Raw genomic sequence first — 16,835 nt, 5'->3', positions numbered from 1 at the left:
AACAAAGGTCAAACAAGGTCACGGCGCCGACGCCGCCGCCGCCGAGGTCAAAAAGTCGGCGCGCCGCCGCCGGCCAATTGTATATCGGCGCCCACCTCTAATTCATATCAACATAATACAATATCAACCCGTATTCACAAACGATGCTTGCTTAAGTGAAGCAGCAAATCGAACGCACAGCGTTGAATAGAGCTCTGTGATTGGTTCATGTGTCACCCTGTGCATCCACGCGCACTGTGAGACCTCATGGTAATGTTTGTGAATACGGGCGTTAAATCCTTTTTAATGAAACGAATCACACCTTCTGGGATAAAATCTCTTTCTTAGCTAGACCTACGAGTTATGTAAGTAAAAGGCCACTGTTTAGAATACGTGTTTAATAAGAATAAAAACTGTGTTACGATTCAGATCGACAAAATTTTATTCCTTGCTAAGCAATTAGTAAAGCTACAAAAAATCTGTAAGCATGATTAGCAGGATTAGAAGTAAAAACATAGTTGGTTGAAATATTTTCGGTGTGTGTGAGTGTGTATATCCCGCAGCTTTTAAGTGTCGTTGATCTTCAAAAGCTATTTCTAATCTCCCATTGTTTGCAGAAAAGCGTAGTATGAAAATGTTGTCTTCAATATCTGAAACAAAACAATACAATATGTATTAAGTACGTGCTTATAAAAAAAGTAAAAAAGTATTTATTACTAAGCAGGAAAGCTTGTATCGCAGCGGCCAATACGAATGACATCGGTCTTAATAGGATGGACATGTTTAATGTAGTTAGTTAGTTTCTATAAAATTGCTATTTCCTATAAAATAGAGTTAATTAAGATAATTGTAAAGCCGACTGAAGAAAGTAATATTTTACGGTGATATTTCAACATTATCAACTCTAACATTATTTTAGTCGTTTTTTTTATGATTCCGAAATCTTTTGGGGTTTGTAATTACGGCGTTATCACAAATTATCAGTGTACTGTCTTCTTTTCTTTATGACAATGCGTCGTAGAGGTGAAACATTCTCACCAATAATAGTACAAATACGTACCTAAACCAAACAGACAAACCGCTAGGCCCTGTAATTTTTTTGGAAAAAGAACTAAGACTGATTTAATTGTAAATCATAATAATCACCATCTAGATCAAATAAACAATTAACGGACTATCTAGCTGGTTTTTTGCTCCGCTAGGAACTTTACCCCGGTCATGGTGCTTGTACTGCATCTTGTGCAGCATGATGCACGCCGTGCGCCGGTTGCTGGTGTCCATGCACTCCCACGGCAGGAAGTAAGCTGAATCTGTCTCGCTATATCTACATAGAAGTACGCGTATTCCTTACCCCGGTCATGGTGCTGACGCCGACGGCCGCCAGCCCCAGCGCCTTGAGGCTGATCTTGTACTGCATCTTGTGCAGCATGATGCACGCCGTCCGCCGGTTGCTGGTGTCCATGCACTCCCACGGCAGGAAGTAAGCTGAATCTGTCTCGCTATATCTACATAGAAGTACGCGTATTCCTTACCCCGGTCATGGTGCTGACGCCGACGGCCGCCAGCCCCAGCGCCTTGAGGCTGATCTTGTACTGCATCTTGTGCAGCATGATGCACGCCGTCCGCCGGTTGCTGGTGTCCATGCACTCCCACGGCAGGAAGTAAGCTGAATCTGTCTCGCTATATCTACATAGAAGTACGCGTATTCCTTACCCCGGTCATGGTGCTGACGCCGACGGCCGCCAGCCCCAGCGCCTTGAGGCTGATCTTGTACTGCATCTTGTGCAGCATGATGCACGCCGTCCGCCGGTTGCTGGTGTCCATGCACTCCCACGGCAGGAAGTAAGCTGAATCTGGCAACTTTTCAGTCTGCATGTTGAACAATATTTATAAAAAAATCACGTTAAGTTTGAGTTAAATTTCAAGGATAATACTCGCAGTAAGTACCTACTTCCTCATTGTATTTTAATACCTACTAAAATATAAATTATTACTGACCTCTGAACCCAACATCTCAAAAATGACTGACATTTGAATCAGTTGGCCGTATATCACTACAGTCAAAGGTCCATAACGAATCCAAGCACCCTGCAAATCAAACGCCCATCAAAAGGTTTGTTTATATTTATATTTATACGAATATCAACTAAGCTAAAATAGTACATACACCTTCTGAACATTCCAGCAGTAACAAGCTACAACAAACTAGATGAAAAAAGTAGTTAATGGCTAAGATGGGCCCGAACAACTCCGAAAGTTCATCTGTAAAACTTTAAAGCAGTTGAAATTAATTAATATTTTCCACCTTTAGCACGTCTTAAGTTCGTGAAAATAATGATTGGTGCAAGTAGCAGCAGGCCTCCGTCACTCGCCTATGCCGGCCGTGATAATTACCTATAGTTAGGGAGGCGAGGTAGCTAAATGGCGTAATTCAACGGCGCCGTCGAGACCTATCAAAATCGAAAGATAAAATAATTTGGAAAAGAAAAGCTCGTATGACAAAAACCATTTTAGCGGTGGGATTGGCGTGTACGGTTTTTCAAAAATGTTAAAAAAAACAGTTACTTGGGCATTCTCGAGCGCGTCAGACATTCATACTACGTATGCCCCGAGTGCCTCTGATAACAACGGTATACTAATCTGCCGGTTTGCGTGGTGGGGGTAGGCATATAAAGTAGTCAAAAATGAAAAAAAAAAAATTTATTCGAGCGCGTCAGATTTTCGGAAGGGGTGTTAAGTATGCCCCAAGGAAGCTCCCTTTAAAAAAACTGACGATTTCGGCGTGACGATAAGTTACGATGAATTTTTGAAAATGCAAAAAAATAAGTTTTTTTGAAATACTCGAGCGCGTCAGATTTTCATAGGGGAGGTTTATCTCGGTATTCTGAAAGCATATTTTTTTAATCTGACAAAAATGTTGGTGGGTTCTCTTAATCTGACAGAAAAAGGTTTTTTGGTTTCTTTTTTTTCCTTTCTTTGGACAAAAATGTAAAGAGACCTTTTTTGTGTAAAATAAAATTACCTTTTTTGTTTATTTTTGTAAAATGTATCGTTCGCGACTTATATGCCGTAACGCGTTCTTAGGAAGACGAAATGGCTTCTCCACACTTCCGGTCATGCGGAAACCGGCAGATTTTGTATTTTTAGTAAGTTTTAGATTATATTCTTCAAAATAAAAAATATAAAATCGCGCTCGAGAATGCCGGATTAACGTTTTTTTTTTACAAGTTCGTGACCCTATAATTCGGCGGCGTCAAGGACTTATCGTCAGATTAGTTAAATTTAGTCTTTAAACACTAAAATCAACCCCCAATATCTTAATCTGACGCGCTCGAGTATTTCAGACTATCCATTTTTTTTACTAATCTGATCGTCTATCCTAGGCGCGCGTCACTACATATAGAGCTAAATACTTTACAAGGTTGTTCTATTAGGTCTAAGGTATCTCTCATATCTTAAACTGCCACGCTCGAGTATTGCCGAAAATTCCCCTATTCGCCTCCCTAACTACTACAGCGCGCGACAACTTCAAGTTGCAAATCAGTCAGGGCCGCCACGCGCCTGTGTGTAGGCACACACGCGTACCTATACATGCTCGCGCTCGGTCGATCATCGTCGCAATCAAGGTTTATTGTTCCAACAGCACTGTTATTCGTCTTTATATTAAATCGTAATATTTAAAAATAATAATTAACTGTAATTTAAAAATAGTAATTGAATTAATTAAAAATAACTGCATTTTTTAAATAAATTTGAAATACTTATGACAAATAGCTGTAGCCAAAACATTATTTTAGTTAATAAAACATTAACTTCACCGTGTCTATTTTCCGACACTATACCTTTTAAAACTGTTTGTCCAATTTCGAATAATCGCACGCAACACTGAAGTTTATTAATAGTTACTTTGGAGATGGTACGAAATACAAACACCACTAGATTAACGTTTACCAATCGTAAATACAATAAATGCTTCTTAAAATTAAGTTTTTATTTATTTTACTTTGCTTAAACAATCCTGACGCTTGAGCTGTGACGTAGATCAATTCTGATCACAAAAAAATTGCGCTCTTGTGAACGTAGTAGTAAGGTGCGATTTCGAATGCACCGGGTTCGTTGGAAATTTTGCATTATTATTATTACCGTTAAAATGTCGGCATCTGATCCTGAACAATTTCTGTTGCTACTATTATGTATTCTGTGGTAGCGGCTGGGACGCGACGACGGAGGCATGCGAGCAGCGATCCTCCGTCATTGCTCCAATAGCGGCCCGACGGAGCTCGGTGACCATAGAGACCCCTTGCAGAGTCGCGGTATACTCTGAATGAAGCATTTCTTCCGCGATAAAATAAAATGTTATTCTCGTAATCTCGCTATTTTGCTGACGGTTCTTAGAATTAAAATTAACAATATTTTGGGTTATTTTTAAAGAACAAAACAGAATTTTATAATTACAATTCCATTGTTTTTTGGACATTTCAAAGCGTTTGGTAACCCCAGCGTCAGTAACAATAAGAATTAACAAAAGACATAGGTACTCGTAGGTACCCGCTTCTTACTGGTGGATTATTATACATAATTATGTGTTCGTGATCATGCATGATGGTAGGCAAATTAAACGAAACAGTGCAACATTACTTTTCAAGTTCTCTCAAAAAGTCCGCGTCAGGTTTCAGTAAAGTGCCACCACACCTTTACTGAAACTTAAGGGAAAAGGGGGGGATACCTACATCACTTAATTATGATTGACTGAATGCTTCTTGTTGTAATTACTTGAAATATAATTTACTTGACACTGGTTAAATATTCAAACCGCACGGAGCCATAATCTAAACAACACAAAAAATACAAATAACATACCCAATTATTAGTTTATGATGTTCAATGCATTCTGCCAATTTTAAACGCACTTCTTTGTTTTCCTCTGCATCAAACATTTCTGATGAGATGTCCTCGTTTCCTTTGTATTTTAAAATTTCCTCTAATTTGAAAACTACTTTAATTTTCGGCGACGGAAAGTTTTCAAGGTTGTATCTCAGAATGTACACGTGTCCGATTATTTGGAAAATTATCAGAAACAGTATTAAATCGATCCCGGATACCATAATGCCGCAGTTGTACGATAGATATACATTATAAATGGTAGTACTTGTGAAGTAATCGAGTGGGTCAAAACCGGGATATTTGTAATATAAAGCAAATTCTAGAGTATAGTTTTCAGTCTTGTAAATAAGAACGTTTGTAACGTTATTAAACAACGGGACAATGTTAAAATTTATCATTGCAGTAGCAACTACTATTGCTGCAAAAATTGTGTAATAATAGGAAATTTTGTCAACAGTTTCATTTATCTGAAAAAAGAAATGCGAAATTATTATGATTTACGAGTACCAAATCATGACGTACCAACATTAATAAATCCTTTGTTTAAAATCTTCTACTAAGCAGTAGTCAGTAGCTAAACTCTTTTTGTCACTTTTTGTTCTAGCCATGAACAATCCATTGGATTTCATTTACTGGAAATCTTCATTTTTGTAGTTTTTTATGATAAAATATTCAAAATAAGCTGACCTATTTATTTCTTCCCTTTGTCATAGAAGTCATAATGCAGTTAGTACATGTACAAGTACATAGTGTTACAGTCTGTCTGTTAAAATTAATCGGGTGTTCAGCAGGGCTAGGACAAAGAATTTTAAAGAATAAATTTGATCCAAAAATGGGTGTTACCTGTCTTGCGTTTATGGTGCACTAGCGGCCGCCCGAGACTTCGTACGCGTGGATCCCGTTTTACCCCCTTCATCTATCTTACGCGGTTTAGATTTTTTCATACAAATGTTTTTTCCCGCTAACTCCCTTTCCCGTGGGAATTTTGCAATATCCTGTTGTAACTAAGCCTTAAGTTTACTAAGGTACTAAGAGATTTAGATTTTTCATACAAAGGATTTTCCCGCTAATTCCCGTTCCCATAGGAATTTCGGGAATTCCTTGTTGTAACTAAGCTTTAAGTTTCCTAAGGTACCTACATACCAAATTTCAAGCGTCTCAACTTAAGCGGTTTAGATTTTTCATACAAAAGGATTTTCCCGCTAATTCCCGTTCCCGTGGGAATTTCGAAAATTCCTTGTTGTAACTAAGCTTTAAGTTTACTAAGGTACCTACATACCAAATTTCAAGCGTCTAACTTAAGCGGTTTAGATTTTTCATACATAATGATTTTCCCGCTAATTCCTGTTCCCGTGGGAATTCCCAAGTATACTATAACCTGCCCAGGAGTATGAAGAATAATTGTACCAAGTTTCGTTAAAATCTGTCGAGTAGTTTTTGTTTCTATAAGGAACATACAGACGGACAGACAGACAGACAGACAAAAATTTTACTGATTGCATTTTTGGCATCAGTATCGATCACTAATCATCCTCTGATAGTTATTTTGAAAATATATTTCATGTACAGAATTGACCTCTCTACAGATTTATTATAAGTAATATAGATTTTGCATTTTCTGTCAGTGTATGAAACTGGCAATAGAGTGACTTTGTGGCAAATTGACAATACGCATTAAATAACTTGTATCTTGTATATACCTGTTTGTAATAAGGTCCTTTATTTTTGAAATGCATCAAATGCATAACCTTTACGAATTTTGTAAGCAACAAATGATATTTCCGTAACTGTGGTAGGATACTTCTGATCTGTGAACAAGTCGTATTACTCGTATTTGTGCTTATCTTCATCTCATCCCATCTTCAGCTTACTAGAACTTTGGAAATAAATATTGGTTGCTAAGTTTTTATGATATTTAGTAACAATGTATTTTTATTATTAGAAGTGGTTTCATTACAATAGTTCAGCGGATGACGGCAATCGGTAGTCCGATACTGGCAGCACTGGTGGGTATATTTATCGGCTAGTCCATTATAATTTTAATTTTGAATTTGTTTTTTGGAGAAGGGACGTCATAATAATTATCGAACATTACCTACAGCTACGTACATTACATGTGTAGTACCTATTATAAATAATCAAATGGTTATCCGATCGAAAGCGAAATCGATTGGAGGCTAAAGGTAATCGATGTTACAGTTTTATAAAGATAAAGATTAAACTGATTGAAATAGAAATGTAGTGTAATTAGATACAACGTCTCTGCATCTCATTTAACAACATAAAGTATAAAATAATCCGATGCATTTAGAGAGGCCTATCACGTAATACCAGTGAGTGTCCGTCTGCCTGGGTAAAAGATACTTACAGCTATTAGTACTCCTAAAAACGTGAATATAATCATGTGTCCCATATTAAGAAAGTCTAACTCCTCCTTGTGAATATACAGGTAATAGAGTTCACCAATAACGACGACGCTCGTGTGGTACGGCATCAACGCTCTGTGAACTCTTACGAGCAGTGATAGCTTCTCTCCAAATACATCCGCCGGCCATGCGCCCGGGGCCACCATGAAGATTCTTATGATTTTGAAATAATTCAGTGCTAAAGGGTCTCCTTCCCTGAAAAAACTTAATTCGTATGAGTCGCGTGTGTTAAAATATTTGAAGATGATGTTCATTTTACCTTTTCAATTTTACAAATAATTTATTTTGTTGAACTGAATTTGGGTTATTGTTAATTTGCCTCAAATTATACTCGTCACAGGAAAATATACGAGTAAAGTCACACTTCATTGATTACTCATTTATTTTATGTAATGACGAAGTGTGACAAAACCACTGAAAACATTGGCGGACGCTTTCTACAAAAAAATTACCTTTTGAATAACATTTCCGGAAAGTAGCAACTAGAAAAGAAGTTTAAAAATCGTCCAGTGCTATGAACACCAAGCTTTGAATGACGTGCTTCTGTGTAATTAAGCAATATTGTCAATATCGTTCTTAATCAAAATTAATTATGATCATAATATTAACGATAAAAACTGGTTCAGTAACTCACTCCTTCACAACATAATCTTGATCAAAACATTTTAAAATTCAATCTAATGACCCACTGCGTATTATTAAGATAATTCATTATTCTGAATTAAATTTTCCTGATAATGCTATCCGTATCTTAATACAACTAACTAACATATTTATTACAAATGCCTATGTAACTGTCTGTCTGCCTTGTTACCAATGTAAATGGTATGAGGATAAGTAGGTACCTAGTTCATTTGGGAATAACAAAGGATAGTTTTTATTTATCATTCTGTTAATAGTCGGTTGTCAGTGTGGGTTTTAACTTTTACAGCGACCTTTCGTTAGTCATTACTTTAGTTAACTTTAAGACGTGTCTTCAGCAGAACTGCAGCCGGGTGGTAGTACTTTAAACAGAAATTTGTATGGGAAATCGATGATTTCACATTTTGGCCGTATGAAAAGTCATTAGGTACCTATTAGCTACTATGCTTTGGTATTAATAAATAGTTTTTCTGATTAATATTTTTTATGACAGATGACACGCGAATGAGTATAAAAAATGTAATAACTTTTTATATTATGAGAAAATCGCACGTGTACAATCGCAAATTAAATTCGTATCAAATTAAATGTGTTATTACCAAGGTAATAAGTCTGCATTTGACCTTGGGAACTCAGTACTACTTATGGTAGACAAGGGTATTTTCTATGGTTTCTATAATGGTGCACCAGTTTTCTTTGACAGACCTTTAGTCTAGTCATTTGGTAGTTTTACCTGGAATGTTTTCCGGGAGTAATGAAAATTGGTATTTATATATTTTTCCGATTTTTCAACTTTGCGACCTCGTATCTTAAAGCAAAATACACTTTAAACGTACATAAAATAATCAATCTTAGATTACAAAATAGGCTTTTAAACATTAAACTCAAATTCCAATAAGTAGTACGGTCTTAAAATTTTTAAAATAAATTGCGTTTGGCTTTTTTACCTATATCAAACTAGCTTTTGCCCGCGGCTTCACCCGCGTGAAATTTAGTGTCACAGATCGGCATAAATTATAGCCTTATATATGTTAATCTGGGTTACAAAAAATAATACTGTAAAGTTTCAACAAAATCCGTTCAGTAGTTTTTGCGTGAAAGAGTAACAAACATCCCGACATCCAGACATCCAGACATCCAGACATCCAGACATCCAGACATCCAGACATCCAGACATCCAGACATCCAGACATCCAGACATCCAGACATCCAGACATCCAGACATCCAGACATCCAGACATCCAGACATCCAGACATCCAGACATCCAGACATCCAGACATCCAGACATCCAGACATCCAGACATCCAGACATCCAGACATCCAGACATCCAGACATCCAGACATCCAGACATCCAGACATCCAGACATCCAGACATCCAGACATCCAGACATCCAGACATCCAGACATCCAGACATCCAGACATCCCGACATCCAGACATCCAGACATCCAAACTTTCGCATTTATAATATTAGTAGGATAGTAGGACTAGTAGGATAGAATGTTTCTTGAGCTGATGTTGATGAGTCAGATTCGCCAGAGACAGAATCATCTAGGTACTTCAAAATAAAGATGACACAAAAATGTGAATTTTATATGTAAATTTTGTATGTATTTCCTTTTTTATCTTCTTTGAAATCGGTTCAAGTGGTTGCTCAGAATGTTCAATTAGTTGTTGGTTCTTCTTCCCTAAAGATGTATCTATTTTCTTACAGTTAACATTTTCACTAGTAGATTTACACCCGTATTCACAAACATTACTTTGAGGCCTCATAGTACGCACAGGGTCCCAAAAACCTATTCATAGACGATACTTCAGTGGTGACAAGCACTATGCGTCCCTTAGAATGAACACAAAGATAAGGTAGCCAGGGACCTGTATTACGCAACGCATAGTGTCTATTTACGTCAAAATTTTTAGGTTATTCTCGTTTTTGAGGTTTGTTTGCTTTATTTATGGTTGTATTCGATTAATATCATCTTACAATGGATTACAGTAGTGAAGAGTAATTTGATAATTTTATCAATGAGCAAAGTAGAATAAGTAGGTACCAGAAAAGTGATAGGTACGGGATTCCCAAAATTCCTTTGATTATTGCAATTCAGACGAATTTAGTTTAGGTTTTCCAAAGATGGGGTACTGTTCATACTTTTACCACTGATAAAAGAAGACCTGAGGAAATTAACTGTGAGAGGCCTTCCAGTGCCACCTATGTATCAGTTGCAAGTGGCAAATAAAACATAAAATTATTTATGAAGTTTTATTTTCATCAATCTTTAATGTCTAATTTAATTTTATGTATTTGTAAATCATGAATCTTTTTTTCATGTTCTAATAAATTATTTTCTCTTGCTATCAAATTTTTTTCTCTTTGTAACCCCAACTCGTGCATAGCTTGGTCTTTTTGTATATTCAATGTGGTGCATTTGATTCTTGTTTCTGTCTTAATCTTCATTCTTGCTACTACTAATCTTAATTTCTTGCTACCTGAAATTAAAGCAAATTATGAATTTAATTTCTTTGAGTAGGTATACTTTGCTTAGTTATTCCTCATATAATCTACCTACCTACTATATTTTAAAAACATTACTTACTAGTGGGTGTTGGGAACGTTTGATTGATTCCTGAGAGAGTTCTTTCTTTCTTTGGGTCTTTAAATTATTCCAGCAGCTTTTCAGTTGATGTGTGAGCCTTTGTGAAACATAAAATATGGTTGAGAATTGTAAGCCACTGTTAGATTTTCCCAGGCCTGCTTCTTCAACTCGATATTTTAGAGAGGATTAAGTAATATGCTTGTCTTCAATAATAGGCCGTCCTCTTATTATAGCTACAATCTCAAGCTACAAGCTCAATTTTGTCGGCCGTTTGGTGTAGTGGTTCGAAACGGACTACTATTCCGGAGGTAGCGGGTTCGATTCCCGCACAGTACAAACATTTGTGTGCATGAACATATTTGTTTGTATTGGACTGGGTGTTTTCTATGTATAATAAGTATGTATTTACAAAAAAAAAAGTATTTAAGTATGTTTATATCCGTTGTCTAGTACCCATAGTACAAGCTATGCTTAGTTTGGAACTAGAAGCGCAGTGTAAAATGTCTAAGGATATTTATTTATAAAAAAAAAAAAAAATATTTATTATAAAAAAAAATTATAATCAGCTCTCTTTCGGAAGAAGAAAACGGCAGCTTTTTTGATCTGAAAAATAATGATTGAAACATGATTTTCACTATTTTTATTACTGCTCAAGTTAGTGTTTTATTATTGAATGAAAATAAACAATGAAATCGAAGTATTCATACTGATACCTGATACTCCTGATAGTTGTAGTTTAATTCATATTTTGTTAAATTCACAAATCCACAAAATGTTATTACATAAAAACCGTTGACCGTTTGAATGACAGGAATATCAGTTAGCGGAGTGAACTGCGTAACATAAACGAACCAATCACAGAGCTTTATTCAACACTGTGATTTCGCCTAGTCAAGGGTCGTCTAAAAGTAGGTGCAGTGCGCACACCGTTGATTTTTCGTCGGCCGATAGTTTAGTCGGGCAGTTGATCAGTATGGGCATGTATGGGAGTGCGCACACTACGCCGATTCGATTTGGCCGATTCTTCATACAAATTAAAATCGGGCACAACTATCGGCCAACTAAAAATCAACGGTGTGCGCCTACTCTAAGTATTGTTTATGAATGAGGGTTTTCGCGAATGAAAAATCCGCCAGATGGCAATACGTAGACGCGAGGTCCAAATGCTGCATGATTGGTTATTTTTTGACATGACATTGACAGATATGTCAAAATCCACCAATCACGCAGCAGTCAGACCCCAAATCCACGTCCCGCCATCTAGCGGATCTTTCATTCGCGAAAACCCTCCTTGCCTTATGGAACGCATTGAAAAATGTCTTATTTCGCAAAGGGTTGCTGCTTCACATACCTATGTAAGTATCGTTTGTGAATAAGGGTGTAATTTTTTTGTATTTGCATTTGAATTTTTATCATTTTTTTTCAAGCCAAACCATATTTTTCAGCAATTGGTCTTATAGAATAAATTTTTGGATACATCTTGTAACAGCTTCGATCGCTTTTTGCAAAGGAGAATGCCCAAGTGACTATGGGAGTTGGTATTATCGCTATCAAATTCATTGTAGTTACATTAATCGAATAAAGCTTAATTTATAGTATGCATAGTGGACTATTTGGCACAGTTATTTTTTTTTTATAAAACTCCGGACTTTGACGTAATTTTGGTTTAAGTGAAATGAATGGTGTCCATTGGCGTAGCTACAGGTTTTACCTTAGAATACTTGTTTTATATTAATTGTGGATAGTTACCCTACCTAGAAAAAAACCCTAGCTACGCCAAAGCCTACGTTACTTGATTAGGATCAGATATAAACACAAAATAATCTTGCGTGCATACCAATGTTATTTATACCATTTTGCAAGGGGATAATAATTTTTATATACTTTAGATTGATATTTTTAGTTCATTTTATTAATGATGTCATAATAGATATGAATGAATCGATTTAAATCAAATAGATCTATCTTTGCTATCACTATATTTTTAACATTGGCAACACCGACTTTTTCGCCACTACCTCCCGGTACGGAAATAAACAAATACTGTAGTAGGTTCTTCAATGAAAGACTCAGTGCTTCAGTATAATATCCGTTTACTTCAGAGTTTCTGAGTAGGTACAGCACAATGAGTGACAAGACAACCACTAAGTAGTAGTACGCGGTGTCGCGGCGCGGAGATGCAAGGTCCGGAATATCCAATAGATGGATGATCCCGTACGCCAGCACTAGTCGGCGAGAATAAACGTTCCGATGCCTAGTAACGCTACAAGGTCCAACAAATCCAGAGATGGATGCTACTGTACGCTTCAAGCTCCTATGCAATGGAAGACGCACCGGCATACGGACAATCTTGCCCTGACTACTTAAGGACGGGAAAAAATCAAATGATATCGCGAGCTAACTACGAACGGCACTGTTCTCATCATCTATTGATAACCGTGCGAACTACGGCTACGTAGTGTCGTTGCTCGGTGACAGGTGTTGCTGATTGCAGCTCGTTGTTACAATACTTTTTATTAAAATCGGATTTTATTCCGGAGGTTTTACAATTTCTTACTACTTTCGCAAATCATTACAAATGAAGAAAGGAATTTACGGTGTGGTACCCTCAATGTACAATTAGATTTCGAGCGATACCACTTTTGGGCATTCTCCTTTTCTTTGCTATATTGAACTTTTGGTGTCTTTGGACTACTGAAAACGAAAAATTTATAGCCATTTCAATATTTATGCCTGTAAATTGCAACACCAAGTCTAGCAATGAGGAATTTAAAAGCACTGTTGTGGTGATCCGGCTCGAAGGACCAGGAAAATGTGGTGATCTGCAGTGGACTGTATGCGTTTGTGTGTGTTCGAGAGCGCTGACCGGACGATGATGACTGCCGTTGAGAGCTTGCCCTTACTATGTCAGGCGTAGTAGGTGCTACTTGCAGGAATAAAACCACTATTTCACTTGCTGAGACTTCTCGCGTTTATTATTCGCTTCCTTTTCTCAGTTCTTGCTTCTTCAGATCACTTGTTGCTTGCTCAACTTTAACTTAAACTTGTCTCCCGGAGCGCCTCGCTCCGTATTTATAGGGCCCCGGGCTATATCCATCCCTTTCTCTCCCGATATTCCTGTCTCTGTCTCTCATGTTCTGGACCATAGTTCTGGAATGTTCGAAGCGAGAGGTCCGATGTTGCCGTCCCGTTTCTTTTTCTCTCGAATATTCCAGAAGTGTGTGGAAGAGTAATTGATGTGCAAGCGAGATGACAGATAATGTGAGAAAGAGATGGAATGTTATTTATCTCTAATCGACTCTAATTGATTATTTTACAACATTATCTGACTATTAATGTTGCTAATCGATTCTAATTAATAAGTTAGCGTATTTCCTTGGTCGACGTCGCTAACAATCTCCCCCGCAGTGCGAAGCACTCCCTCTTCCGGATGCGACGTCTTGGCAGGAACCAGGACTACCACTCGTCGCGTCGGTCGCCGTAGCACTCCTCCGGGTGTTCGCACGTCGAGGACTCGTTCTCTTCTGTCTGGACCAGGGTATACCCGCTGTACTTTCTCTCGTGGCCAAGAGTTTCTTGGTGGCGTTGCGTCGAATCTCAGGGCGACGTCGCCGACTTGAGGGTCTTCTGTCTCCCGACCGGCTATCTTCCTTGGCATCAAAGTTGGCAGGTACTCTTTTAGCCATCTTTGCCAGAAGCGCTGCGTTGTCCTCCAGTTTGCCTTCCCGATGAGGTAGCAGTTGAGTCCAATCGGAGAATCTCTTCGGGTCCGGAGTGACTTCTGGTGTTACCTTCAATGTGGCAACAACTTGAGAATTCTTCTCCTCTCCGGTGTATTCATCCTTCATCTCGAAGCGATCTTTCTTCAAAGTCTTCAACGCTGGATCTTTTTCCAACTTCCTCTTGATGAGACGCTGATGTGCCTGATGCCCTCTGCTGGTCTTCTTCAGGACACTGCGAGCCCGTTTGTCGGCGTCGTTGCATGGCCGACGTGGTTCCACTCCGATGTCCTCTTTCTCGAAGTGTTGGTGAACCAAGGCTTCCGTTCCATCTTCTACTAGTCTGCTGTGGTGCACTAACTTCACTGGATCACTTCCTCCAGTGTTGGATCCATGCAGAACCCATCCAAGGCTGGTCAAAGAGGCAACTGGTTCGGAGGCCTTCCCTCTGCGTAGTCTCCGTGTGACTATCAGCCCCCAATTGTCTTGCCCAATCAGAAGTCTAGGTACTTCTTTGTCGTAGACCAGCTTCTTCTTAATTTTCTTCAGGTGTTTCCAGTTCTGAAGCATTCCTTCTTCGACACCTTGCTTGGTCAGCTTCAAGTTGTCGATAGTTCTCGCTTCCATGTTGAGTTTATTTCTACAATGGACCCCCTTGATCTTCATGTTGATCTTCTGGGACTTGCTCTTCACCATTCCGTTCCCCCCGACCATCTCGATGGTGATGGCTTCCGGCTTCCCTTGCGCCCCAATCTTCTTCGCCACTGATGAGTCCAGCAGCGTGACGGTGGACCCTTCGTCCAGGAGCGCGAGCACTTTTGCTGTCCCTTTGGGCCCGTAGAGGTTTACCGGCGTCATTTTGAGGTAGGTCCTTCTGCAGCTCGTGGCGTGCACCGACGACACAACTCCTTTGACGGGTTTCTCTTGAGTCTTCGTTGCTGCAGACTTCTCCGAGTGAAGACTGATGTGATGCCACCTCGTGCACTTCTTGCACGGCTGTGCCCGGCATGTGTTTCTAGCATGCTTGAAGCGCAGGCATTTGAAGCACATTCTTGCCTTCTTCGCCATTTCCCATTTTTCGTCTACACTGGATTCCCTGTACCTCTTGCACTCGTACAGCCAGTGATCTTCTCGGCATTCTGGGCACTTCTTCACGTCGGTCTTCTGATCTTCGTAGTATCCCTCCGCTTGTGGGACGTGGTGGATCGGCCTCTTGAACGTGTTCCTCTTCTGATCCCAGGACACTTCCGGGGGAGCGTAGTCGCTGTTCATATCTGCTTCAACTTCCATGAAGTCGTACATGAGTTCGAGCGCTGGTTTTCCCTCTGCCCGGCGCTCACGTTGGTAAATGAGCCACCGAGACTTCATGGTCGGCGGCATCTTCTCTATAAGACACTCCACGGCCCCTGGTGCGCACAAATATTCTGTCTTGCCGAGTGCCCTGATGGTGGCCACGGCATTGCGGACTCGGCTGGCAAACATGCAGATCTCCCCCGATGACTCGTTGACCCTTGGCAGCCTTTCCATCTTCTTCAACTCCGCCAGGGCTATCGCTCCAGGTCTGCCGAACCGGACCTCCAGGCTCTTCATCAGCTCTTCCGGATCCTCGGCGGTGAACAGGAGGCTCTTGACTGCCTCCCTCGCGTGCCCCTGGAGACACCTTCGAAGTCGCGCCAAATTCTGTGCCGGCGTGAAGGAGCGCGCGGTGTCTTCATACGACCTTCTGAACGCGAGCCATTCTTCACATGCGCCATTGAAACTTGGGAGGTCGACCAGTTGTCTCGTGAGGCCACCCTCTGCCCTCTGTGACAGCTTGGTGATGGCCATGGCCAATTCTTGAATATCGGTCCTCCCTTCCGAAGTTAGTGGCTGCGGCGGCGGCGTCGGCGGCAACACTTGCGGCGGCAACGGCGGCAACACTTGCGGCGGCGACGGCGACGACGGCAGCGGTAGAACTTGCGGCGGCGGCGGTAGAACTTGCGGCGGCGGCGGCAGCGGCGCAGCGGTCGGCGGCGGCGGTAGCGGCTGTGGTTTCGGCGGTACCCTCTCGGCGATGATGCTCGAGTGTTTCGACCAATCTTCAATCTGCATTTGCCTGTACTGCACTTCTTCTGGATCCTCTTCCATGTCGGAATCCAATTGGGCCAACTCCAATTCCGCTTTGGCAACTTCCAGTTCCTGGCGGGCCACTCTTAATTTGGCCTCTATTTCTGCCCTTCTTCTTGACGAGCGGACGGAGCGCGTGTCTTGATTCACTCGTGACAGTCGCGGCGTTTGTTCATGTACTTGCGGCGTGGGTGGCGCGTACTGTCCTTCAACAGTCGGCACGGTGGTCACCGTAGTCGCGGGAGTCGCGGCGGCGGCAGAGGCGGCGGCAACATTGGCCGCGGTGGGCGTGGAGGCGGCGGCGGCGGCGGCGGCGGCGGCGGCACGTCTCTTCTCTGCTTCCGCGATACGGGCCCTCAGTGCTTCGTGTGGCTTCGTGACGTCGGCGGTTATCTCCTCTGTGTAGGAGCGCGGTGCTGGTTCCCCTCTTCCCAAATGCACGCCGGGCTCTCCCATAACCCGGGTGCTAACAGCCGGCGCGGCG

At 40.5% G+C, this 16,835-nt stretch overlaps 2 protein-coding genes across 2 annotated transcripts in view; one reads left to right on the top strand and one right to left on the bottom strand.

Moving 5' to 3' along the window:
* Positions 1-16,835, top strand: part of LOC135086941 (uncharacterized) — a 422,922-nt gene that overhangs the window by 376,606 nt on the left and 29,481 nt on the right. The window lies entirely within an intron of this gene.
* LOC135087143 (uncharacterized) lies at positions 576-7,755 on the bottom strand. The gene is made up of 8 exons (XM_063981982.1): positions 7,742-7,755; positions 7,232-7,484; positions 6,564-6,671; positions 4,840-5,330; positions 2,147-2,249; positions 1,978-2,067; positions 1,693-1,848; positions 576-629 (listed from the first exon to the last, which is right to left on the bottom strand). The coding sequence occupies exons 1-8, from the start codon at positions 7,753-7,755 to the stop codon at positions 576-578; spliced, it is 1,269 nt and encodes a 422-aa protein (XP_063838052.1).

This window comes from Ostrinia nubilalis, chromosome Z (assembly GCF_963855985.1).
Source record: "Ostrinia nubilalis chromosome Z, ilOstNubi1.1, whole genome shotgun sequence".
In the NCBI taxonomy this organism is placed as follows: domain Eukaryota; kingdom Metazoa; phylum Arthropoda; class Insecta; order Lepidoptera; family Crambidae; genus Ostrinia; species Ostrinia nubilalis.
This window is presented reverse-complemented; position numbering and strand designations above follow the sequence as displayed.